General features: G+C 40.6%; 1 protein-coding gene across 8 annotated transcripts in view; it reads right to left on the bottom strand.

Moving 5' to 3' along the window:
• Window positions 1–17,767, bottom strand: part of CELF2 (CUGBP Elav-like family member 2) — a 364,188-nt gene that overhangs the window by 109,961 nt on the left and 236,460 nt on the right. For 7 of the 8 annotated variants that reach the window (XM_042815508.1, XM_042815506.1, XM_042815509.1 and 4 more), the window contains one exon: window positions 15,294–15,490. In XM_042815508.1, the coding sequence (XP_042671442.1) occupies window positions 15,294–15,490 (197 nt within the window). Of the gene's footprint in view, window positions 1–15,293; window positions 15,491–15,654; window positions 15,811–17,767 lie in introns of those variants that run through there. The other variant, XM_042815514.1, reaches the window with a different exon arrangement.

Raw genomic sequence — 17,767 nt, 5'->3', positions numbered from 1 at the left:
GCTCAGAGCCTAGTTTGAAGGATACTTTGGCTTCTTTATTATATATACTGGAATTTACAAAAAAGTAAAAAGATCAAAGGTACATAGCATTGACAACACTTTCCTAAGGCTTTCACTTTTGCAACACACACAGACAAAGGATTTTAAATGAAAGTTCTATTTCTCTAAACTTAAGAGTATTAATATTTCAGTATGATTGCATTTGTGAATGAAGACATTCAGAAAGCCATTATGTTTTCAACTTAGGTTAATAATAAGGCTATTTTTCCACCCACTCTCTGGCACAGCTGTAATGTTCTTGGCCTCAAGTGGGAGGCAATGTGGAACACGGATTAGCAAGATGGATGATATACAACATACAGTGCCAATTCACATAAAATATTACTAGATTGGAAATGACTGTTTACTGTCTCAGTGATTACATGACCACTTTTTTTCCTTCCAAGGAACATACACTATGTGTAGGCCCTCTATGCCAATAAAGCTTAGAGTGTAGCACCTGGGTAATGACAAATTAATTTTTGAGCTAAGCCTTATGATGGGGTCAGCCAAAATCTTAGGCAGAGTTTATCCCCAGTACTATTTTACATGGCAGAAAATGCATCTCTCACATTCATTGGTATTAGCACAGAATGGGGATTATAAAACAACAAAGAGAAAATAAATGAGGTGGGGGGAGCAAAAATAAGAAAAAAAAATGCTAGAATTGTGTCTGTTTAAGGTACAATAACAAAATATTATCTTATTGGCAGGGGGCGGGGTTGGAAACAGCATCCCATGGTCCAATTCCAAATAAAGTTGGACAAAACATTTAGGAATGCACTAAGTGGAACAAACGTGGACTTGGCAGACAAGAGAACTGGATGGGCTAGCAGGTTTTTTTCTATTAAGATAGCTTTCCAAGCATGGACCTTTGCATCCTGGAAGGGGAGACATTTTGCCCGATCTCATACCCAGCTCTCCTGATGAAGAAAGCAGCCCAGCCATGAGCCGATGGAGATGGAGGGCTCAGCTCTGGCTTGGGACGGTTGAAGGCTGCAGCATGTTCAGGTGCCATCATATTTCCAACCACTCAGGTCACAGTTACCTTGAGCAACCTTCCCACTGAAATTCAACCTTCTCACTGAAATTTCTAACCATGATTGTTTTACTAAGGCCTCATAAAACATGTATTTCCAAGTTCCGTGTTCTGTCCAGTAATAAAACTTCTTTTTTAGCACAAAGTCAACACAAATTGTTTGAATTACAAGCGCTCAGGAGTTCCCATCACTTGGAGTGTTGGCCACAGCCCCTGGCAAAATATCACCAATACTTCAGAGTTGAAAAATGTTTTCTTTAATAATTTTAGTGAGAGAGGGATTTCATCTGAAATAGAAGTGCCTCAAAATGGCTAAACTGTCTCACCCCGAAGCAGAGCTCCTCTGAAAGGGCTGTTCGCAGAATCCAGACATTGCCATTTTCATGTAAATGGTTTACTGACTTAATAAGAGAAATAAGCAGGCTTATCGTATCAACTGCAGATGACCTACGTCATTGAGACACCTATTCCTACAAAAATTGTCCCACTGAAATTAATTGTCGCGTTTACTCCTCCTTCCCCCATAAGCAAACATCTAATCTCAGCACTTTGAAATGCACATTAGCTACTTCAATAAGTAAGATGAGCAATTCTTAGTTTTTTTAACCACCTGGGGCCTAAGTGGATGATCTCTTTACATGCTCTGGATGACGAACAAGACATTAAGTATTGGAATTTTTCCTGTTGAGTAGCCCGGTGAGGCAGAGCCAAGTTTTTAGTCTTGCTCGCGTTGTCATTTCCAGAGTGTCAGACTTTCCATGATCAGTACATCCCACGTTCAGGTCACTAAAGCTTCAACTCTGCAAGCCCCAGACTTGTTTCAGGGAGTTGTTCCAATGCTGTGATCCACCACCCAAAGTTCTAAGTCTGCTCCTCTGGCACACTCAATTTGGCAGATGTAGGAGAAGGGCTGTTAGATGAGAAAGAAAAGGCAGAAGCAGGCACATTCTCTTCTCCTACTCATTCTCTAATGAGCTTTGTGCTATTTTCTCTTACATCTTACTTAAAATTTCAGCCTTGAACAGTAAGATCAGCAGGAACAGATCTTTGCTTCAGTAAAGATGCACAAAGCCCTTTTTGTTGACAAGTGTCCAAAACTCTGGCGTCTGCACTCTGCAGTCTCACGGCAGCTTTCAGTCCATCTTGTTCATTTGTGCCGTCAGTGTTTCAGGACAAAGCTCATTTTAACAATCTGGTTGTAGAGTGTGTCTTACAATCTGTTAAAGTGCATCTGCAATACATACAGTAAATGTTAATAGGAACACATGGTCAAAGTTGGAGCTGTTGATTTGGGGTCCCATTGTTGTGTGCAGTGCACGACTCTCACACAGTGGAGGCGGCTGCACTTTGAGTCACTGTGTGCAGGCAATATGTCACTCCTGAGTCCAGAAACTGCCAAAATTCCCTACAAAATAGTTATTTTTCGGGCGTCAAAATAGTCCAAGAGTCAAAATTCCCTAAAAAATATATCTCCAAAGCAATGTGGTTCTAGGGAAGCTTTCAGAAGTTGAAGCCATGACAACATCCATGAGATCACAGTGCCAAATTAATTTTTGCAATACCCTTACATACAAAACGAAGCCACAAAACTTAGGGAAAAAGAGATGCAAGGCACTACCTAATGAACGTTCAATTAAAAACATTACAAAGAAATGTCTGAAAAGAATCCCTACTCTCTCTTCTATACAAGATTGTTCCAAAAAATCACATCTGGCCATAATGGTGATAATGTTTCTCAACTTTACTGAATATTTATCATGTTTTTTGTTTTGTTCTGTTTTTAAGCCAGCAAGTGCTACTGACATTAAACGCACTGCACATTGCTCTCCCACTCCTTGCAGCACAGATTGTTATTCTCCTGCTTTACATACTGATTTCTCTTTTGTGAACTGAGACCTTGAATATTTTCACAAGGGAAAAGCAGATCAATGATTTTTTAAGAGAGCTAAACAATTCTGTGTAATGAACATCAGTTGACATGGGCAATTACACTTCTTCACACACAAAAAAGCCAAAAACACAAATACAAAGAAGAGACTATAATTCCTTTGAATGGCATGTGCCCTACTGACTGTAACAGAATGTCAACTGCATGCATAAACAGGGGTGGGTGAACTTCGGGAGGGAAATCTGGATCATTATAATGGAAGATGCGTAGGTTAATAAAAACTTTTGCCATTTCATTTGGCCAACAATAAAGAAAGTTGCTTTAGAAAGCAGCCTGCTGTTTCCCAGTTTCCATCAAAAAAACACTTTTTTGTTTTTGTTGCTGAATGCATGGAGAATTTTTCTTAAATTTCATATTTTCTTTTTAAAGAGTGAATATGAAAGGAAAATAGATAATATCAAATATAAAGAATTGCATACTCCAATTATATTTGTACTGTTAAAAAATATTTTGCAGAAATATGCAATATACTCTGTCTTCTCTTTAATGGTTAAAGCATAGGAGCAAAGTGGGAAAACTCTGAATATCTTTATCACTGACTGGAAGCACGTCTCTGGCTATGTCACTCTGCCTCCACACATCTGAGCTTTCCTATAACGTGAATATGTTAACATGGTTTATTTGCATTTCTGCTTTTATGTAGGAAGTCACACAAAATACCCTCCTGGATGTCGCTGTGGCATCTTTGTATAATGCAGGAGTGAGACTCCTGTATTCATGGGAGCATTAAAAATATCAGTGGCATTATTCAACAAAACCCCTCTCCAACACGATCAATCCCTGCTTTTGTTACCAGGGCCTGTGCAATCAGCACCCACTGCCCAGCCCCACTCCTACTGTACACATGCCCTACTGTACTGGCCACCATCCATGGCAGCTGGGATGGCCACTTACAACTGCCAAATGCATTAGATGCTTGGAAAATCATCTGTAGCAGGTGAGGTGATTACATTTTACGTACATACACTGATATTTGCTCTTATCTCCAAGCCTGTTCCTATTCAGCAAAGCAATGAAGAACATGCTTCAACTTTAATCACCTGCTGAAGTCATCAGGGCTGTGTGCTTAGCTGAACAGGGGTCTTTAGGAGCCAAATATTATTTTTAGTAATAAGGAGACCTGGCAATACACTAGATGAAGCATTTGATAGTAACATTAATTCAATTAAATCCTCTTATGGCATACACTCTTCAGCTAATGTAGTTTACAGAGAAATTTTCTCCTGCACTCATTTAAATATAATTGCTGCACTTATCTTGTCATGAGGAAATTTCTGAAGGTTACTTGTACTGTGCATATGTAAACCTACAAGCTATACTGACCTTTAGTTGTGAGATTCTTTCGAACTACTTAGACTGCAGCATCTAAAATAATAATGATAATGATAATAATAACTCCCCACTTTCACACAGCACCTTTTAACTCAATATATACCCATGTGAGAGCTAGGAAGCAACGAGGCGCAGAAAGGCATGCTAGTAGCTGAGGACTGGAAAGGAAAGCTAACACTTGGGAACTGGAGAATGGAAGGGCTGGGAGATAATGCGCTCTGAAAGCAGAATTTTGGTGCAGCGTTTTGCTCAGTTCTTCCAAAAAACACGAAGGGGTTATGGCATTGAGACAATTTTGTATCTACTTTTCACACAAGAGCTGGTATTACTAATAGCTATGGGGCACATCAGTGTCATGGTGTGGAACCACGCTCTGTGATAGCTATCAGCACCTGATTGAGCGCAGCTACTGACAAAACCCATGGTCACTGATGTTAGTGACAGTCCCAGCTGCTTTCCCACATGTCTCACTTAATGTACTCTAAATGACTGACAAAACTGGAAACTGGCATCAATTGAAAAACTCAACAAACGTACACCAAAACTCCAAAACAAAATAATCGAGTCCCACAGCAAAGCAAGACTTCAGTGTGCACAAATACACATAGCTGTTTGGAGAGTTTAATGCAGTACTGAAAGGATGGGCACAGGTATATGAAACTTGCTGAGTGTGATGGAGGTGAGCATACTGGAAAACCCCACATACACACAGTGAACATTTCAGGCCCTTTTGTGTGGCAGACCTTCCACCACAACCCTTAAGCTCTCTGTACCTAAGTTCTAGAACTGCAAAAGTAAACTTTGCTCATTTTCTCCATCTCTGTAAGAGCAAGCAAATATAAGGATGAGAAACATTTGATGTAATCATGTCTCTTTAGACATCAAGGCCTGACAAAGCTTGCTTTTGGAACATTAAATAAAAAAAGGGAATGAATACTCTCACTAATCCCATCACTAGAGGAGCTCAAGGCCAGGTTGGATGAGGCCCTGGGCAGCCTCATCTGGTGAGTGGCAACCAGCTTATGACAGGGGATTGGAACTGATGATCTTTAAGGTACCTTCCATCCCAAGCCATTCTATGATTCTATGGTTTTCATCCTCTTGGTCAAGTCCAAGACTTATTGGATAAGGACCCATCCAGCGACTTCGTACAGCTCTTATGGCACAGCTGACATCAAGGGAGAACTTTTATACTGAGAGTTGATAGAAGAGGCTCTCAGTCCCAGCATTTTCCCTTCCACGGATAGTTACCCCATGCCTATGAAGTGAATTGAAAGTGACAACGAGAAAAATCTAACTGAGCCAATGACAACAAAACCCTCTGCACTACAGAAGATGAAGCACCAGAGGAATTACTCAATACAGTCCACGTTGAATCTACAATGATTTTATATGTCACGATCTGCAAATGAAAAGGAGACCTACTGTTTAATACCCATTTTAATTGAGGGGGACGTGGAAGGAGTGGGACTCAGTGCCTGTGTGTCTGCTACATGCTTTTTTTTCTGGCAGTGGTCCTTATTACATCCACTTCATACTTGATCAAACCAATCTGAGTTCACCTGGGTAGTGTTAACATCACAAAATCATTGTGCTGAAGGAGTTCAGAGATTCAAGTGCTGAAAACGAAGGCAGCAGATTTCATCCAGGCTGCCTGCTCCAAGTCACTCAGCAATTTGGGAAACATCCCACAGCCCTGTGTATTTCACTTTTTCCAGCTGGTAACAACTGTGTGCTGATATTTGTCTCCCTTTGCAAAACGCTCAAGAGGTGTGGCTAAGCAGCGCTGCTCCACATGGTGCCTCGCACATCCGTACAGCCCCGATGTCTCAAGCAGTACCCTACATTAATCCACTCCCTGTTGCAGTACAGCTCCCGAAAATTGCAATTGAAAGCATGACATATTGAGCTACTAGGATAGATAATTATTGTTTCAAACGAATTTGCCCAGTTCAGTTAGGCAAATAAGAGACACGGTTTATTATAAAACCACCTCTTCCACCTCTTTCCAGCTCATCTCACTCTTCTGAAAGAATGTATGACTGGAACACAGTCATTATCTTAAATTAAAACCATGCGATAGTAGACACTGGAGCTTTTTCCACTACAAATAATAACGGATTTATGCATCACAAAGTTTAATCTGCAGAGTAGAAGTCTGACGTCCCACTTAAAACTGCATACTCATGGGCATAGATGAGACAGTAATTAGGTTCAGTGAAAACCTGAAAAGATTCACTGGAAACATTCAAATTTAATTTATTCACGAGCTTAGAGTGTTTTTATAAGCAATTAGAAATTGCTTATGAAAGGAGTCACAGATTCCTGAAAATGCTTTTTTCATGGAGGTAGACAGACCAGCAGATTTATATGGCACATGCAGCCATATATCACTGGCTGGAGTTAAGCTCAAGCCTGGCTTAGAAGTCATTAACAGACCTGGTCCCTAGGAAATTATTTGCTACTTGTTTGAAATAACGTGCTGATGCTGACAGTGCACAATGGAGTGTACAGATGTCTACAAAGCTCTGTAACACTACTACTGGCACTGCCTAACTCTTCCTGGCTCCTGTACCACAGACAACTGGCACTAAAGCAGGTTATGGGTCCAGCCAGCACTGAAGCATACTCAGGACCGTACTTTCTATCTCCTGTCCCAAATAAAAATACAAGGCAGCAAGGTCCAATGCAGCAAAGATTAAAGTAATGAACTCGCATTTAATTCACACTGCAAATGCTACACAACCATCCGTCCTGTAACATATTTTAAAAGGTCGAAGATTAACAGACATTCTTTCAAGGCTTTCCCAGGATTTAAAATTCACGTCAAGAACTAGGAAAATCGATGACATATTTATACTAAATCATTTTATATGGTTTTTGGCTCTTTATCTGCGCTGTAATATTTAAGTATTGTTCACACCATCTCAGCAGTGATGGAAAAATTCCTCCTGTTCTGAATTCTTTTCACGAGCAAAACTTCTCAAACTGTGGCTTTTAATTTTACGCTTTTATTTGTGTGCATGTGTGCATGTGCACCAGTGTCTCATTTTGTGGGGCGACAGCAGTACAGTGCAAAAGCAACGAGACGGAAATTAATCTTGGAAGCTGCAGTGTAGCTGAAATGCATGCTCACTAAGCTAGCTCACAACCACATCTATTCTGACACTGCTCAGTCGTAGAACGCTTTCTTTGAGCTCCATGCCAAAGTGTGTGAAGATTTCAGACTCACCTTCAAATCCCTCATGAAACCTCCTAATAAAGTCATGAGCAAATGGCTCAACTGTTAACAATGAACGGGACTAGAAGCAACATATAATGAAGAAAGAGCGTTTTAGAAGTCATTGCTGTTTAAGAAAATCACACATATTTCATGTGGTAACAGATAAGTAATGTATGTTTACTCAATTAATAAAAAAAGGAAACAGGGAATTTGGGTGCTGGGATCAAAACTCATTGATATGAGATTTACTATGCAACTGAAGAAACTGGATACCATAAATTTCAAACTGAGGTTGTCCTGCCTTACTGTAGATGTGCATGTTTTAAATGTATGCATCGCTCTTAAAAATATTTGAACATGTACGTGATTTTATGTCTGGGGATTATATCCATTGATGAATTGCTAAGTGCAAGTGCAAGTGCATGACTTGACTTAGATTTTTTCCATGTACTACAATTTTTGCCTTTGAGATTGTACATTTGAGAGACGGAGGTTAGGCATATTATTCAGATTCAAGAATGAAATTTGATTAACTGTTTTTTCAATGATATTGAAAGTTCAGGCTGTTTTACTGCCTCCCCATGTGTGCTTTCTGCTACAACGACAGCATTTCTAAAAACAGATTACCCATTTATATTTCAAGACATTAGGGATTATTTTGGTGAAGTTCTCAAATATTCTGTAAGTAAATGCTGGATGGTGTGCTGAAGAAGTCAGAATTATAACAAAGCTCTGCCTGCCTTTTTAATGACCATGTGAGATATTCTTTTCCAGCACTGTCTTAACAAAAGACACTATATTTTCAGCTCCCTTTTTCTCAATCATTAGCCTTCAATTGCTTTTAAATATATATTAAAAAAAAAAAAGTCAAATACGCTTTTTATTTGGCTTTTTTTTTGTTGTTGTTGTTATCATTGTTTATCCTGAAGTATCAGAAAAAAACTGCACACATTTTCAGCTGTGTCTCTGGCACAGCTTTTTCAGAGGTACCTGGAAAGTGCTTGGATTTATTTAAAGTCTGAACTGAAGCTCAAGTATCCTTTTACATAATGCATCTTTTCTCCAAGTGTTTATCAGACATGAACATTAGAGATCTATTAAGAAAACCGCAATTGATTATGGAGTTCTGTGCTTCTAAGGGCTTGCCTGGGTATTGGTTTTCTATCTAGTTAAGTAAACTGATTCACGCAGTTTGTTCAAGTTCATTCCAGTTTATGTACTTTTTCAGCATAGATTTAATTAGCAATGTTCTTATACAGTCTTAGCTCAGTTTTCAAAATTCATAGACAGTTACAAATCACATTAGGCTGCAGTAAAAAAGTGCAGCCGATGAGCCCCAAAGCAATCTACTTTAATCCCCTAGAGACATTTTACTTTTTAAATTCCTTACAACAACAACTCAAGTCCTCACTTCTGGACCAAGCTTCCTCTGTCATAAATACCGTAAAAAGACAGAGAAAAACAATGCCTAAATTAGAGCTTAATTCTGTAGTCATTCACTGCACTGTACACAGCATCACAAATAAGGATAAAGAAGGTTTTACATGCTATCTCTCTCTTCAAATATCACAACCAAAGAAACACTCTATTCAATCCTCCCAACTTCCTCTATTGTTCCTGTTTTGCAAACACACAAACACAAAAACCCCTGCTCTCATTACAGGATCTGCATGAAGACGTTCCAGGAGTTCTGCAATCTGACAACATGGGATTTGCTGGGATATATTTTGTTATTGCAGTGGAGGACTTTTTTGCCATAGTCAATAATGGGAATATACAGTGAGACTGATTTATGTGAAGAACAGGTTTGCAATCAAGTATGGAATGGGACATTAACCTCATCTGCTCCTTCTCTTCAAAGCCATCCAAAAATATCAGGGGTCACCAGAAACCTCAGCTCCTCTTCAAGCAGCGCATAGATAACCCAGGCACACAGCCTTGGCAGCCCATCCTGCGTACGGGGTGAAACTGCGCTGGACGTGGGGAGCAGTCATGTCCAACACAACTCCAGGCATGTCCATGTCAAAACACAAAATGGAGGCAAGAAAAAGTTCATTTCTGAACTTTTCTTACTGCTGCTTCTGGAAGACCATTCTCTATGCCGCATGTGGAAGAAGAAAGTTTGACTTCGGAAGATTTTTTTTCCTTTTGGCCTGCTGTTTCTCAGTCTTAAGTCTATGCTGTGCAGACTCAGGGTTCAATATTAATTGAAAGAGCTGATCTATTCCTGCCTTTGGTATGCACTTCAACAAACTTCAATCGTATCCCCTTATAACTTTTTCTTTCCAGACCAAGGTACAGTCCTGTATTCTTCCACAGCTTCTTCTCTTTTAGCTTTCTTGTAAGTCAGTGCTTGAAGCCCTTTACAAGTTAACCTTCTTAGACCTTTCACCATAGCTTAACCCTTCCCGACTTCATACAAAATCATGCTGCTCTTCTCTGGACCTCTGCCCCTTTCTATAGAACGGTGCTAAATATTGGTAACTGTAGTTTAAAACATGATCAAAAAAATCCTTCTTTAAGTGGTACGGTATTTCCTTGAAAGCTATATTCAATGCTCCCTTTATACAGCTCCACATTTTCAGTGCCTTTTTGACCACACAGACACAAAACATCATGTTAGTACTTTTATGGTATGTGCTCTCTTCAAATCTTCTCCAGCTCTTGAATCTTTGAAAAAGATACTCACACAACACCTGCGCTCACTCAAAACTCAAATTTACTCATCCCATGGTTCATTTTACCTGAGCTTCTTTGCATGAGGTTTTTTGCTCCAGGTTACCTTCTCCTCCATCCAGCGCCTTCTGCACAATCCAAAAGTTGGATAACAACTTAGTGGTTCTCTCTCTGTCAAAGCCATTTACATAGAGAGTGAAAAAGTATCGATCTCCAATACCAGTCCCTGTGGTTCTCCAATCATCATCCCCTTCTTCTCCCTTGGCCTGTAACCTTCCCCCATTCTAATCTGTCCTCGATCATCTCACCAGCTCCTTTCTCCGTATGAAAATGGGCCCTTCCCTGCTTCACCAGCAGCCGTGTGCATCAGGCTCCTGTGTGACGCTGTGTGAAATGCCCCTGGGAAATCCAGCTTGATTATATACACAATTTCACACCTGTCCACTCTCAGAAAAACCTCTTGGAAACTCCAGCAGATTTGCAGAATAAGAATTACCTTTTATAAAAATCAGCTCACATCTACAGTATATTTTATAACGCTACTTATAACCCATATAAAATTTGAGAATTGAGGGTCTTGAAAGATTAAATTTAAACACCCCAAGGTCAGAAACCAAAAAGTCGAAAACCTGACTTTATCACCTGATCCCCTGCCCTGTTGTGCTTGCATCTAACAGCAGAATTTGGCTTTTGCCAGTCTTTGTTGCATGATACTTTACACAGTGTACAAGGCATCATTAAAAAAAAGTACTTTTTCATTCAGTGCATGACAGATTTCAAGCCCAGGGTTGTAACATAAGATCTCTCAACTGTGATCACTAAAATTTAGTCTAAAATATGCATGCCCAATGGCTGCAGTTCTGACCCCTGCAGTGTACATGCTCAGGACACAACTCATCAGATCTCAAAAGCTAAACAACACTCATGGGAACCTGTGAGAACATCCTAAACTCAAAGTATGTCAGTGAAAATATGTCAGTCAGAAAATATGTGGAGAAACCCTGTCTCCTGCAGTGCTGGCTGAAGGGAACTTCTAAAATAGTTTTGCAAAACACAGCGCGTTGAAATTGCTTCTGGGAGCAGGCAGAGTGCAATTAGCTGAATGGCGTGGAAATGGTAGGCAAGGAGCACTTGGTTAACACCTTTGCTAATAATTATGGTGGGCTTGTGTACCAAGCAGTGCTTCTGCTCCATTCCCATGCAGGACTGCCTGAGTCCCCTCATCTCTCCCTTCCCCACATGGAGTGGGGCACTGAGCAGGAGTGTTGGGTTCGAACGACTGGAGGATGCATTGCAGACAATGGAGGACTTCTGAAGGGCCTGCTTATACCCACAACTACACCCAAGCAATCAGATAACTTCTGCCTCCAATATGCCTTGCTGATCCTGTCTCGCCTGTATGTAGCAGATGAATGCCTCATTATCAGATTCCCCTGCTTGTTTCTCGGTAGACTTAAATTACCATGTTAAATAGGATAATAATAAACACTGGCCTTTAACTACAGCACGTCCTTGTTCACTCAGCATCCTACCTCTAATCTGATAACGGGTATGCAAAAGGCTACAAGGGAAGAGAGAGCTGGTTGTCACATGTGCCTTTACTTGCTTCCTGGAGGGAGATTCCTGTACGAGCAGGCTCAGCCTCATGCTTCATGGGTCCTTGAGCCCTGTAAGAATTAACAGGTATGGAAATGGGGGCAAGGTACAAAAACGATGTTGCAGATCCAACCCAAGGCTCTTCTGCCACATCTCAGAGAGCTAAGCAGCCCTGTGCCATCTGCCTGTGTCAGCACTCCAACTCTGAAACAAAAGCAGTGAGAGAAATATTTCCATCTTCTGAGAACAGTGGGGAAGAGGAGAAGCCTTGGTGGTGCTGGATGCTACCTTCACATTGAGCTCACTGCATTAGAGGTGGAGATACGTATTACTGAAGCTCTTTTTAACAACTGGCCTGAAAAAGTTACCTATCCACCCAGAATAAATTATATAAAGGAGGTAAGATGGACTGGGAGCAGAGACAGCTGATCTGCTGAGACTTTCAATCCCCTTAGCCCTCAGAAGCTGAAAGTGCCATTTAATTCAGTGCTACAGGATTTCCTGAACAATTATTTTATTCTGTATGTGTGTGAATAGTGTTTGCCTAATCCCCAGGATTTCTCTTGTTGCAGAAAGAGGAAGAAGTCTTACAAAACAACAGGGGATAAACATACGAAGTCAAATTACTTTGCTGAGCTCTTTCACGCGTCTGAAAAGAACCAGAGGGCTGCAAACTCTGGACAGTACGAGGAGTCTCCTACTTAAGGAGGATATTCCAGCTATCACCAACTGAAATGCAGCCATTCCTGTGGTATAAGACCAAATTAACAAAGCTGCACAGAAGCAGCATTTCTGTGGAAGTAATATGTTTTTTCTCTATTTTTCCCAATTCCATCAAACTTGGCTTTCCACTTCTCTTCCTTCAGCTTCAGCTTTTCAGAGCTGGCAAGGAATACAAGAAGTAGGAAAGCAATGAACTAGGCCGTCTGTCGTTTGAGGGTATGAAAGGCAGTCTTAATAACAGCAGGAGAGAGAGAAGCAGCCGATGGTTATTTTTGACAGAACTGGGAGACACTCGGATTGCTGCTTCATAAACAGCTCATCAGAGGAAAAGTCTGTGCAAATGGCAGAAGCCCCTTCAGCCACACTAACAACACAAAGCCCTCATTTGGTGTAAGAAAAATCTTTCAAAAATCAAAATTTTTTTCTTTCTTCAAAGAAAAGAGCCAAGCCCAACCCCAAATGTGTAGCAACACTAACTTGCATTTTCATCACAGCAATTCATGCTATTAAACACCAATTACATGGCACAGGCAAAGCATTTCTCATGCACTGTGATGAGAACAAGACTATCAGATATATTTCAGATTGATTTTTTTTTTGTTTGTAACAGATTCTTAATCTCTCATGCAGAATCCTTTGTGCTTCTGGATTAAGAAAATAAAGATCATTCTTGGTCAAAAGATACCCACATGAAACTCAAGAGGTTTCTATATCTGGCAGCTTCACTGGCAGCCTCAGCCAGGAGGAAGCACGGAGATAGGCTGCTCCACAGCTTCCAAGGGAAAAGCTGACCACCGGAGGACCTCACTGCTGTGTCAGGGAAATATAAGTCTGAAGGCTGTTCTGTTTTCTTGGGGGGATTAATTTCATTTACTCTTAAAACATTAATGCTTGAAGGGACATAAAAGCATCATGTCTGAGAGGCTGAAAAGAATCTTAGCAAAACAACAACAACAAAACGCTATTCATGAATACAGGGATTACAAGGCTTCATAATTAATCTACAATGATTTGCAAGACCTGTGCTTAATCCTTATGTGTTCCAGATGCCTGATGGACAGGTACGTATAATGGAAAACACTACAAAAATGGGAATAATTGACTTTCCTTTGTCTAACCACAATATCATTCTAACCTCATTTACTGCTTTAGTGGGAAGGCATTTCTGTGGCCCAGGAATCAGCTCTTCTTAAAATGGCCAAGTCTCAAAGTTCAGTATTTTAGTGGTTTAAACTAAGTAGGAGTTGCTCATCCATAGCAGCCTGGACTGCTGAAAATCCAGTTGCCTGACCTCTTAATGCTGCCTTCTATCCAGTGTTACAAGGAAAAGATACTTGGTGAGGGCACCGGGCTAACAGAGCAGGGGGCTGCACGCTCAGTTGCATCACTTCTAGGGAACAGAGGGAGGTGGAAGCAGAACAGAAACACTGCAATAACAAATAGCTTCTGCAGTACTGGTGGAAGACAGCAATCTAGTACAGGACTTGATAAGCAGCAGGGTACTCCTATGAGCCCTTTACCTGATGTCACCATGATTCTGAGACAAAATACCTGTTCTTTTAAGCAGAAACAACATATCAAAAGATATCACTCAAAGCACAAGACTGCTTAAATTGGGACAGCAAAGAGGAGGAAATGCTGAGCCTGGGCAGAGCTGCGCACAAAGCATGGGAGCACCCGGAGTTGTGCTGTGTGCTGCACGTGACAGCCATCACCTCTCACTGAACTGGAAATCTTGAGGGCGCTGCTTTGCACCGTTTGCTAGCTGCTAGCCCATAGAATCACTCTGCGAGATTTCCCCATAAAGGATTTTAAATGCAGTGCTGGGAGAGGACTAAAAACGAGTAACTATCGAGTCATTTCACAACCAAGCACAAATGCCTCTGAGTGGTGCCAATTATTTGCAATGCCAGCAACAATTTAATATATGAAACTCGACAATCTCAAACTGTAAGTGAAAATACACAGAGTAAAAAACACATCCTGTGAGACAAAATATTCACTTTAAGGCTACACATGAGACTATGTTATAATTATATAATACACAGAATTGTCACGTGCCTAAATATGCATAGGCATACAGCTAAAGAAAGCAATACAGTTAAGGACAAATGCTTTGCATGTGGCAGAAAAATTGCAGAAAGAAAAAAAACATCCTTTTCTATTAGAAAAATACCGTTGCCAAAAATCAATCCTTTAGCATGACCACAAAAATAGGAAATCAGATTTTTGAGAAAGGCCAGGGCAATTCTATATTTTAATTGCTATTGCCTCTGGAGCAGTGATGTAGCAAGAGCCCACTGCTATTCTTTCCCTCCTTCTGTATCCTGAAAATCATTCCCACCTGGGGTGCAAAGAGAGGAAACAAAAGGAAGTAGAAAATTATATTTTTCATGAGCTAATCCTGGGAAAGTGACCGCTCAGGTTTCCATGTCTCTTGGCAATAATAATTTAAACAAGGATGGCAATCTTTTGTTATTTTTTGCACAGTTGGAACGCTCGCTTCCAGATAACAGACATTTAAACTGCAATTTAAGAAAAAGAGGAAGAGAGCAATCGATAGGTATTCAGGAGTTCTCTCCTCTTAGGAATGCTGCATAGCTCAACACAGTATGCTTCAAAACAGACAGCCCAGATGCAAGCCTCTTTGGAAATTCTAAAGGCAAGCAAGATCACTGAAAAAATCCCTGAAAGCAAACAGAGTACAACTACTGTACCTTTACTTTGGGGAGGGTTCTGACTTCTGTCTCGGAGAACATTAATCTGGTAGACAGCTCCGTAAGGCTCAAAAAGTTCTTTTAACTCTTTTTCCGACCATGAACGGGGAATCTGTCCAACAAACATCTTAATGGCATCTGGGTCTGGTTGGTCTGAATGATCCAAAGCTCCATTCATCTTGTTAGCTGTGCCGTTACTAGAAAGTGGAAGAAGAGATGAAAAAGAAAAGGCAAGTTAGGAGACTACGCAGTTTTCATGTGCACTAGATGCAAAAGATGATGTCAATTGGCACAGAGCAGGAAAAAAAATCGGTATTTAATTAATAGCATAAGTATTATGTACAAAAAACAATGAGATTACATTTTTCATTGAGTCTGGTTTTCTCTGCAGGCTGCTGCTTAATGTCATTATATAAGAAGAAAGCTGCACCACGCAAGCCAGTACTTTTGCATTTTAAAGCAGAGGAGTGTGGCAAGTAAGTACAGATTTCTCTCCATAGCCGTTGTAAACAGAACTGCTGCGAATTCTCACTGAACTGGCTACTGGCAGAAATAAGGCAGTGCTGGGGTGTGCGTGTGTGTGTGTGTGTTTTGTAATAAAGTCACATGAAAGGAATATGAAACACTTGGCAATCTGTCAGATGACTAATGCAAGATGCCAGCGATGAATTTGCAGATTGTGTGAAGCATCCATGTGTGCATCAAATTAGTATGATATTGCCTAGAATGGAAAACACTCCAGCTATGCGGCTGGTTGCTGCCGATTAGTTGCCTACGCTCTTTAAAAAGGAAAAGCAGTCTGGAAAGTGCCAGTCTAAAGCACATTGTTTATGGCAGCCTGGCACACAAAAATGCACCATTCAAAAGGAGAAAGCAGTGGTAAAATTGCTCGGAAAATTAAAATGCTGCTTCAGAAAGTTTTTCTCCATGCAGAGGACATGAAGCGTTTGAAATTTTTCACACCCTGTAAATTGTTCCCCTATCTGATCTCCAGATGTACAGCTAACTTCAAAACAGCTACACACTTCTGCTGGGGAAAAAAACTTAGCAACCAAAAAAAATTCCCTGCTCTCTGAGACATGTGACATATTACGATTTAGGACGAGTACATCCTTGTAAAGAAAACAAAGAATTTTAAATTCTAAATGAAAGTAAAATTAAACCCCCCAACTCTTCTGCTTCTATTGATAATCAAGGATGATAATTTCAATTTGGCTAGAGATTCTGTAAGTGATATGAGATTTGGATGCTTGAATTTCAAGGAGGAACACCAATGAGATGTGACTTTCAGTGCACTCCTCCCATCCACCCACTGGGGGTAGTGAGGAGAAGGCACGCATTCAGCAGTGCTGAGAGGTGATCATCCCAACCTTCACGCATCTCAGAGCCACCTGCCACTACTGAAAAACTTGGCTTCAATTACACGTTCTCCATTTGACAGTTGTTCAAAAGAAAATGACCACAGGAAGGCTTGGAAGAGCCTGAGATCTGTACAACCAGACCAAAATCATTTCATGTGTGAAAAAAGAAAAGCCAAGAATGGCAAGGAAGAAACAGCATTGTGTCATACCCCTGCATCACAGCTGGAACACATGCCAGGACAAATTTTAATCCTCTGTGCTCCATCTCCCTGGAAATGCAAGGCACCTGAACATATTAATATGCCCCTAGCAATTTCTGCACTTGCCCTGCTTACTGCAGGAAGGAAAAATTATATTAAAGGTAGACTGTAAACCAACAAGAAGAAACTGCATTGACACTTGTGAAGTGCTTTTAACACGGATCAGCAGGCAATGGGATTTATCACACTCATTTATTAGACAAAATTCCCATTGATCCTAGTGGGAGTCTTGCCTGAATAACAGACTGAAGGATTTGGCCCAGCCTTCTCTATCGTGTTTCATGCACAAATGCCCTCTCTTGTTTTACAGATGCTCTTTGAGGCTTCTTTGCAGGTCCAAAGAACATGAATGCAGCCACTGTGATTTCTCCATTAGAAGCTGTGTTTTCTACATAGACCTAATATGAGACACCTCCATTGATACCTTAAACAATCCCCACCTCAGACTCTAGGAAACAAAAAACTCCTGACTCTTTCTAATGATACACAATGGGAGCAACTTTCAAGGCTGCCATGGAGTGCTGAGCACCCACACAACATGCAGAGCTCTGGAAAAATACATTCTGCTGTTTCTTCAGATTTCCTATTTGTCTATGCAATGCTTAAAACAACCTCCCTAGTAGGAAGAAAAAATAAATCCCTGACCTATAGCTTAAAATAGTGGAGGAAGATACTCCCACACTATTTTGTACCTGCAAAGACAAGAAAAGGCAGCAACTGCGTCCTGCAGCTTTGTGCTGTGCTCAGGTGACTGTTCCTTCAGAAATCTGCTTCACTTTTCACTTCATTTGTTCTTTGCTTTGTTTACACTAAAAAATGAGTTGAGTTCCTTTTTAAATTATGCCCTTCATCC

Source organism: Centrocercus urophasianus, unplaced genomic scaffold (assembly GCF_019232065.1).
Source record: "Centrocercus urophasianus isolate 14NV4802_14NV808 unplaced genomic scaffold, USGS_Curo_1.0 seq_15, whole genome shotgun sequence".
Lineage (NCBI taxonomy): Eukaryota > Metazoa > Chordata > Aves > Galliformes > Phasianidae > Centrocercus > Centrocercus urophasianus.
This window is presented reverse-complemented; position numbering and strand designations above follow the sequence as displayed.